General features: G+C 43.0%; 1 protein-coding gene across 1 annotated transcript; it reads right to left on the reverse strand.

The window, feature by feature from the left end:
* Positions 1-1,250: 1,250 nt before the first annotated feature.
* Positions 1,251-5,167, reverse strand: LOC131284948 (prostaglandin E2 receptor EP4 subtype). The gene is given in 7 exon segments (XM_058313806.1): positions 1,251-1,502; positions 1,575-1,843; positions 1,933-2,116; positions 2,195-2,411; positions 3,706-4,039; positions 4,898-5,065; positions 5,155-5,167. Coding segments are annotated over 7 exon segments (1,437 nt in total).
* Between the last annotated feature and the right edge of the window lie 5,074 nt (positions 5,168-10,241).

The raw sequence follows: 10,241 nt of genomic DNA on the forward strand, positions 1-10,241 counted from the left end.
GTGCTTTGCCACTGATAGTACAAACGATATTCTAACACAGGAGAAATAACATAAAATCCATACCAGGGCAAAGAAGGAGGGACTAGACCGATTGTAGTTCATATTATTCAGTATGTTTAATCTACCAACAGATAATAAATAGCGTAGGTTCAACAAGCGTCTTGTAGTTTGAGCTCGCCAGAAGAGGGCGGGGTGAAGGATCAATCGTGATTGTAAACAACCGTCTTAACCGAATATATCAACCTTCTACTAACTACTAACAAATATAGTCTATTTGAAAAGAGTACGCCACCTGCAATACACATAATCCATTTTGAACTAATAGAGCATGTATCTAGCAAAAGAAAAATTAGTGCACACTTCTTGATGAAAGCAAACACTTTTTACTCCTATAAATTGTTTATCCCGTTTGCAAAGTTTTGCAAAATGCCATCCTGAAGGCGTTGAAATGTGTACGAGTAGGGTATGCGGAAACAACCATCAAACAAAGTTTGGGTTTCCAACGAAACAGTAAGAGACGTAAACGTTAATATGAAACTAAAATGAGAAAGCAGAAGATGCGCATTACATTGATTTGTTTTCTACAAATTTGTTCAGAATAAATAAACAATAACCGTAGTGGTAACACATGTTGCAGTACATGTAGTGGTAACACATGTGGTATTCTAGTGAGAATAATTTTCTGAAATTAAATTTCACGAAATAGGTACCAGTTTACGCTTGTTCCTCTTAATGAGCTTAGTTTAAAAAAATAAAAGTAATTTGGGTCCAGCATGCGTTTTGAAAGGCAGATCAAATTAGGATCAGTGTTTTCGAGCTAGGACACTTAGGACAGTTTTTGAAAGGGACATCTTTAAATTTGATTTCACAACCATTTGTTATTTGTTTTGAATCACTTATGCCGGGAATAAATTGAACCTTTGTTGAAAACAGAGTAATAAACTAGAATAATCAAAAATGTTTTACACTTCATTTTTTTATAACTAAACTATTTTATTTATCAATGTGTATCTATTAGCTAATGCACAGTTTTGATTCTCTTTAATGATAGTTGTTTCTTTTTCAGACCATTTATTACCATGTAAGATGTGAAAGAACTACACCTGCCGCACTTGTGCTTGTGGAGATATCTTATTTATTCTCGACGCATTGAACAAATCAGTCAAACGTTGGTACATCGAGTATAATGCTTGGTTTTTAAAAATGTTTTAATACGAGTACTTTTGTGTCATAAACTGCTCACCGGATCCTCACGGCAGGGGCGATGAGGACGTCGACTTTTGCATTGGTGAAATGGCAGTTTCCACTATGTTGAACTGATTCCGACTAAACACGTACCGTATCATGGTGCGCAGATCGCTGCGTCGGCTGTGCTTCAGCAGCACGTAGATGTACGGATCCAGCATAAAGTGAACCAGTATGAGTATGTCGGACAGGCGAAATATCCAGGATAGTTTGAGCTTCATGGCAGCGCTCAGCTGTTGCAACAAGATGATGGAGATCTGTGGAGGTAGGGAAAAGCTTAAGTGTCGGTTGTTGTTTTTGGGTGTACTGCTAAACCATCTACTAGTTACCATCTGCGGAAGCCAGCAGATCAGAAAGAATACACTGAGAACGGTCATCAGCTTGGCGAACCGAATTTCCTCCGTCGTGGGTTCGTTGAACATGCGCATAATATTGGAGTCGGTGAAACTGGCCGACTTTTGCGTGTGGCGCAACGGACGGTTCATCATTGGCGTCGGTTTAATGGAACCGAACTGACGGCACATCTTCCGGTGCGATTGATACAGCACCTTCCGCACGCTGAGATTGCAAATTACGATTCCAATGCATAGCAGCGTACCTTGAAGCCGTTACAATTAAACAGCGCAAAACGGACGATGTTACTTCGAGCGTGCGAATTTTGAGAGTCCCTTTCGGTTCGCTACTTACCGACGCTGAAAAATAAATACGCGTACGCCACGTCCAACGGGTCCGTCGCATCCTTGTAGCGGACGCAGGTTTTCTTCTGCTCGTCGAAGTAAACGCCGAAGCCAAACAGTGGTAGAAACGTTATGACTGCACCGATGGCCCACAGGATGAAGATCGATTTGCGGATCAGATTATCCGTCACGTACTGCAAAGGAGGATGCCATTAAATAAAAATATCCTAATTCCTTTCGGGCAGGACAGGAACCATTCACGATGTACTTACTTTGTGGTAGAAGAATGGTTTGGCCAGCGCGATGTACCTTTCCAGTGCCATGACGAATGCCACGCAGCCAGAGCTGATACCGAAGACGCGCCAAATCACGCGCAGGACGCAAAAGTGATGCATGTGCGCCATTACCAGACCTTTGGGAAGGTAAAGATGTAAACACATCTGGACAAACATTCCGCACAGCCCAATTAGATCGTTCGTAAGCAAGCATCTATAGAGGTGGCAGAAAGAAAAAAGAATGTATTGTTGTCAGTTGCGATCGTGCGCCAGAATAGATCCCAAATGTATGGGATATAGCCAAACCTATGTTCCTATGTATGGGATATAGCCAACCCTGTTGTTTGAAGTCAAACTTTCCTCCGGTATACCCATATTATTTTAAATTATCGGAAAATTGTTGCTGATAAAGGAATATTTATTGTTCACAATAAAAATAGTATGCGGTTGTGGGCCACTTTTAACAATAGCCAGAGATTGAAAAATATAAAATAAAATGCCCATTGATTTGATGAATTTTAAATTCCTTCTAGTTGGTCTTGTATGCTTTTTGGAGCTGTATGTACAAATCTAAGAAGCTTAAGGAAGCAGTGAAGCCGTTAGAAACAATAATCTTTACCATTGTATTGTATGTCCAAACACTCACTTAAAACACAAAAATCAGGTGTTCACAACCAGGAACATTGGTAAACTGTTAAGGATCAAAAGTTATTAAAAGAGGCACTCTACCAAACCAAAGCCGTTCCCTTATGTTCAAGGGTCAACGCATTTTTAAAGTCTTACATTTTATTCGTCTAGTACATTTGAGTTTTGAATAATTTGTTTCAATGAAACTTGAATTGTTAAATTCAATACCTTTAAAGTAACGTTTTAATACATAACTTTTGCAAAATAAATTATCAATCAATCGCATCCAAAATAATGAAACGACCATTAATCCTTCGCAGTTATTTTTTGCACAATTGACAAACATGAAATCTCAATCGTGTATCGTCAAGGCGTCGATGGTAACAAAACCGACCCCGTAACACTATTTTATGTCCACCGGCATGCGGATTGGCAATAAAACCGTTTATCGTTACGACGATATTGATTTTCCTCTGTCTAATCAACTGCCACAGCTGATATCCCTCGTATCCATGCTAGTCTATCAATCATAGTTATTGGACACATTAGAAAGCAATTAATAGCCCGCCGAGGGGCGATGGCGGAAACGTTTACACGGAAAAGATCTTAGAAGAAAAATCTTATGGCTTTGAGGAAAAATGTTTCAATGGTCAGTTAAAATTGTTAATATCAAATTTGTTGTTATTTTAACCTAACATTTTGATGTTCGTACACTTCGGCACCGAATTCGGTGTGCACAACTTGTGATCTCAGTCGCACCCCAAGCTAGTTGGGGACGTGCACAGAATCGCTAAGCACCGTTTAGGCATGTACGGGAGTCCACTACCCTTACCGGTTGGTTTTTGGTGATTTGTGTTGTGAACCGCAGCTCCAGAACTTACTTGAGCATTAGCGCGTGCTTCGTGTTGCGCACGTTACGCCACAGATGGATGAGGGCAATCAGGTTCCCGACGCAGCCAAAGATGTACGACAGTACCACTATCACCATGCAGGGCGTGGTCAGGGTGATCAGTTTCTGGTGCTGTTCGCCTCCGGTCCCGTTGGTCAGCGCCAGTGCCGCGGCTGCTGCTGCCCCGACGTATTCGGCGAATGTTTCGTTGAAGGCGTCAGCTGCTGCTGCTGTCTTCATTTTGCCGGGCGGAAGAATCTCTGGATCCAAGATCTTGGTTTCGGGATGGTCGTGATGGTCCTGGTCCAGTTTGATCGCTGCGTTCGCTAGGATTTGTTTCGACCGAGCTTTCAAGTCCAGCAGAAGCTTCTACTTCTACCGGATTTAATTTCTACCAGAAACCTTTTTCACTTCGCACGGAAAAATCCATCGGTTTCCATCGGAGCCATTAATTTTCACGAGCTGGATTCAAGAGCTGGATAACTTGCAGTCGCTAGTTTTCCACTACTTTAACTTTATCCAATTCGACCAACCGCAACGGGACCGACCGGTTCGCCCAACTACTATCTCGCGACTGTCTCGAGCATCCGCACGGCGTCGTTACTGAGCCGATACTAATCGCCACTCGGGAAGACGAACGCACCGGGAGCGCGCCAAATGGTCTTCCTGTCCTCGCGAACGGTCGATGATGATGGTCAGGGTTTTGGAGTACAGAAGAGCGCACGGTTTCCCTCCCTAACGTGACAAGGATGAACAAGTCCCGCCAGATCTACCGTACACCCCTCGAGCACCTTGCGTTGCCCCAATCATGGCTGTCGGCGATAAAAAGAATGCTCGCCGGGCAGAAGACAGTGATCGTGGAGTGGAGTCGTTATTGATCGTTTGTATTTAAATTAAATTGTAATGCGATACATTTCGCATCCATCAGCACGCCCCCTTGGCAGGCACTTAGTCTGGTCCGTCAGTTTGTGTTTTGTTTTCATTTTGAACTATTTTTTAACTCGACATATTTGCACTTACGTTATGGCAACATTGGTTTAGGGATTCTTGGGATGTACGACGCCCCACTCCCCCTCCATGAGAATTGTAACAAACACAAATCGGCTCCAGATAAGAATGCACAATTGATACGTTGCCCCGATCCGAATGACCTGCCAAAAGAGGGAAGCACCAGCGGATCCCACCGGTGGAAACGGAAACGGACACCATTGATGGCGAACGGCGGCGCTGTTACTGGAGCGTTTCGCGCCCGGAATGCCGAGAGCTTATACACTCGGCGACGTCGTTTCCTTCGCTTTTGTTTATGTGTAGTGAAACCCCAATATCGGAACGAATGGCGCGAACGCGTGCCACTGCAAAAAATGTTTTTGGTTAGAGAGTTTTTGGGGGGGAGGTTGCTTAGAATTTCCTGTCATGCGCCCGAAGCCTAGTGTTTCGGTACCCGTGTTCACCATTCTGACGCCCATTGATGCGCGCCCAGCAGAGGTGTCGTCTTGCCGTACCCTTTTTCCTTGGAACACGGAACTGTTATGGAACGAAGGCGTATGTTGACAAAGAGCGAATAAACTGCAGACCGGCCGCCTCTTTCCGGAGGATGAGGGGACCATTTTTGACGTCTGACTAGCCAGAAGGGGTCGTTGGGATGCAGCGTAATGGCGGTACGGCACGCTCCGAGGAAGGGCAATTTGTGGAAATTCCGGAATGACCTTGTCGATATTACGTTATAGACATGTCCTGATACTGAAAGAGTAGATAACGAGACAATAATCGTTTGTTTAGCCCATTAAGGAAGTTTTGAAGCGCACACGTAAGAAAAGACGTAGATTTTTGTTTGAAATCTATATTCCATTTTATTGTTATTGTTATCTTGCAGAATTAATCATTTATGAGTCAAATTGTTTGTCTAGTGATTTTGAGGTAATGGTTTTATATTCTATCAAATTAAGACACCTTGCAAAAATATTTACAAACCATGTTCTTATGAAAATTAAATTCTTAAGTAGGTAAGTTGCACTTTCAACTGTAAAACATCATTTACTACTGTTTTTGACATATTTTATCAATGAGTTTATTGGTACATTTGATTGATATGAGGTTATTTGCGATAAAACACGTTAATCTCGTCTATTAGATTATTTATTTTACTTTTACTTTTTCGAACAATACCTTAACACGAGTTAGTTATAAAAAACGACATACTTGTTTTCATGCATACGTGTACAAATTTCTTACATTGTGTTGTTTATAAACTTGGTAAAATTTATCGGTATTGGATTTCACAAAAGTTTATTTAGTGAGATATTGCTTTTGTTCCTTAGTATTATGTTTTAGAAGTATTTTAAAAACATTGAAAATTAAAAGTAGTGTTGTTTTGGTTGAACCTAATCTTGCTTTTGGTGGTAAACCTAATCTTGCTTTTTCGATACTATACAATCTACTTGAGGTCTTCTGGGTTACATAACTGAAACGATGTACTCAAAGTGACTCGCATTCAATTGATCGTGAATCACACTTACTGTTCATCATCAGCTTTCGGCTAAGCAATCATTTATAATTCTTCGAGTGATCAGTTTACCTGTTATTGAGTTTGCACCCAAAACATAGCCTTTGGGAAAATTGTATTGCAACCGAATTCAGGCCCCGTGTGAAAGGATACGATTAACTCTGGGGCTATGAAAATATTTTGGTTTTGTCTGCCCCCGATCCCATTTGTTATCGAAACCCCAAAGGGACGACGGTTTGATCCCATTCTAAAAGCGTCGAAATATAAAATAATGGATGATTCGAAGGCCTGAAAAAAGCAAGAAAATAAAAACACGTGTATTTACATTGTATCACACACCCTCGATCGTGATCGATTGCCGAAAGCTATGGATACACGGGACAAAACGGGGATGTTCGCTCCACAGAAAAAGGAAGGACGTGTAAACAAGTTGCATGCGATGGTGTGCACTGTGCGTTAAGAGGCACAGTAGTTGGCCTGTGAAATGTAAACAACGATCCTTGATTTGGATCTGATCGCTTTGTCGCCTGTTTTTATTTTCTCCGCCTCTCCGCTTGATCCGCCGACGATTCACGATCCCTTTTTTCCGTTACCATTTACTAGTAAGGCCCAGCGTCGCCGGTTATGCAACGTAAACCTTTTTTGTGGAAAATCATCCTAAAGCGACCCGAAAACCCACCGTTCGATCCAGTACGCGAGAGCATGGCAGCCTACAAAATGTGGCGTAACAAATTTAATTTGATATCATTTTATAATTTTAATGAAATTTGTTTGTTGTCTTAATTTCACCGCTAATTGGATTAAGAAGGCCCTTTCTCCTGGCCCGGCGTTTCCTGATGTTTTCGTTGACTACGCTGCAACCCTCATCGGAAGCGTGGTTCCATTCCGGGAATTGCATTTCCGTTGGAATCGGTGAGTTGGCAACTTATCCGACGGTGCGCGCTAGGAACAGAAAAAGGTAAGGCCGGTTCGGCCCAACCCTGGCAGACTCTGCATGTGCTTCTAAATAGCTCCGCTCCGAAGTGTGAACGTAGAATGTAGCGTAACGAACAGCGGACACTCGTAGAGGGCAAGCGTTTTTCCAGTGCCGTACCGTAATAAGGTTTAATTTCGATACGCTGCTTCAGGACCCACGGACGTCGAGTGGGTAAGGTAAGGCCACGAACGGCCGGGGGTGAAAATTACTCTCACAAACATCTTCGAATGGAACGGCTCGAGCGGCCCAGCTGGAAGCGGACAGCCCGGCTAGACGGAACGGCGGCAGGACGCTGTGCCGGAACCAATCGAATCCATGGCCGATCGACCCGGGGGAGCGAGTTCTAGCCGGGAGGCTCTTATGGTGGCAATAAAACCTCGAGTATTTATTGCAGAAAAGGAAGACAGTCAAGCACCGGGGATAGTCCGGGTTAAATGAGGGAAGAAAAATGTCCGGGAGTTTTCCTCGAATTCAAATAGATATTTACCTCGTCAACCTATCAACTGAACAAGAGCCCGATGACGTATCAATTGGTGGTTTGTTACATCACTCCGGACAGGACACTCTTGTAGTGGGCATCTTGAACAAACTACGACGTGCTGTTCTTTGCAAGGGTTCGCTTTCGAACAACGTAAGGGGTTGTAAATCTTAACCAGCTCAGCATGGAAGGAACTTTCGACTAGCTTTTAAGTTACCGGATACGTACCTTGCATGGTCCTGGAGACTGATGCGTCCCATGGTGGCGATCGGTCTTGTTTGGTGCCGCAACAGTTCATTCGATGAAGACTTCAAAAGACTCGTACAACACTACAGCACTTCCTGTTACCGTCCGAACACTATTTGAAGCATATTAGCTTGTCGTTAAAACCCTTCGGGAGTTGGTGCCCTCGGGGTCGTTTTGTAAGTGTATTTACCAGTTTGTGAAATTTTACCTCGGTTTTTCGTTTCTCATAATGTTCTTTTCAGTTTCAGGAAGAAAAGGCAACATTATTTTTAAAAAAATCATAAATAGGAACCACTTTCTTTCAAACGGGTGCTTGGCTGTCAGTCAACCGACCCGTTCCGCGTTGGCGTGGGAGAAACGGATCCTACATGTGATTCGCAGCAGAAAAAAAAACGGTTTAAATAGGAAGGAAGTGCGGATTTGTGTGGTATGTGTCAGTCGTACACGTGGGAATTGAATCTGCAAGGAAGATGTATTGATTGTTGTACTTTCGGCTAACGAGTTTTTGCTTCTGATTTATAAAGTTATTCGCAAACGAACTGAGGATGAGTTCATTATCGAAAGTATACTATCGTAAGAGTTTTAAAATAAGCATATATCACAATTTAATATCAGTAATTAGCATACGCACACAATATGGATTACCTTGCTGTATTTTTTCCATTTATTTCACTTTATTTGTCACTGACAATGTCATGAGACAATATTTTCTCAAATTTCAAGAAATTGGTTCTAAGTTCATGAAAAGCAGTAATTCAAAGAATAAAGTTATATAAAATAGATAATATAAAATGATATTATTTACAACTTTCAAAACGGAATAGAAATAATATGGAAAGGCTTTACTTTATAAGGTGGTTTTGGCGGCTATCAACTAATTTTTTTTTCCTCAAATTTTCCGTAAAAAAACATAAAACGGTTCTCCGCGACCTGGCGAAGCTTCTCCTGCTTCGAATGTATAACTCCAAACATGCGAGGATAAAAATCATCAGAAAACACTGCTCTTATGCAGACTTGCAAGAAATGATAATACACTTTAGATAATGCATTCATTTTGACAAATGAAAAGAAAACTTTGAATCTTCCGGCAACATGTAGCAATGAATTGCATGACATAGCAGATCATTCCATTGACCATCCGGTTATGCGGCAGGTTAAAAATCGCACCAGAACCACCCTGGGTGATAAAGCACTTTTGATTTTTTACTTTTTCATAACGAGGGAAAATTGCACGCCGATTGCGGGAAAAGTTTCAAACAACCTAGTGAACGGCTTTCCCACGCTATCAACGCATAGAAACTTAGCCTCACAGTCTTCCGGGAGATGTTTTACATCACCGATGGCGAATCTTTGGCCGGGTTTGTGAAATAAGCTTCCCGTGGCGAAAATGGTTCTCCGCTTTGCGTGATCCTTCTGCGTCGACTTTTGGCCGTTCCTATTCAAATCCGTGCGCTCGATCGCACTGCGGGTGGTGACAAATTCAAATCCAATAGCGGCAACAGGGAACGGAACACTCCAGAAACACTCCGGGGGGAAGAACGATGGTCGTGCCGCAGAGTCAAGTGAGCCGAGGACTACCGAAAGCCCAGGCCTCTGGCTGCTTGTAGGAGTGGAGGTTTTGTCACCAAGCTCTGCGGGTCATCACCGGTACGGACAGGTCCGCCAACAGGTTAGGCTGACGGTTCGGGAAGAATTTCTCGGTGAGACATATTTTCCGCACGGTATGATGTCGCCGTTTCTAAACCCCGGCAAGGATACCGGCACTGATCGAAGGCCAATTTTGAGTTTGTGAGGTAAAAAGCAGGGAGGAAAAAGGGAATCTCGTTTTCGGCGGAATGCACAACCGTCGTATTCGTCTTCCTTTTGTGGCCCTGGCGAATGGATGAGGTCTCAGAATGGATGAATGGACGGTGTAACAACGGGCCCAGATGAATGGACCGAAGACACTTTTCATGAATGAAGCTTCAATGAGCGCACCAAGGCAAACGGGAAGATAATAAAAGTAAAGGACATGCCACGGCGTGGGTGGAAGGACTACGGTAATGTTTTGTTTCTTTTTCGAAAAACCTACCTGCCTCAATGTAAAAAGGATCAAGGAATTCGGGTTCGGCTGTCGAGCCTTCCATTGTGCTACCGATGGGGAATGGGCAACGAGTCGAGGAGGAATGGGAACGATCGTTGCTATCGAACAATTGAAGGATTCATTGAGAGGAGTTGTAACAAATGCACTGAACGGGATAAAAGATCAAGCACGATCGACTTCATGGATGCACCGGCAGACAGAGTGTCGACGTCGTCTAAAGGTTGACGGAGGGAAAAGGACTC

The sequence above is a fragment of the Anopheles ziemanni genome, chromosome 3 (assembly GCF_943734765.1).
Source record: "Anopheles ziemanni chromosome 3, idAnoZiCoDA_A2_x.2, whole genome shotgun sequence".
In the NCBI taxonomy this organism is placed as follows: domain Eukaryota; kingdom Metazoa; phylum Arthropoda; class Insecta; order Diptera; family Culicidae; genus Anopheles; species Anopheles ziemanni.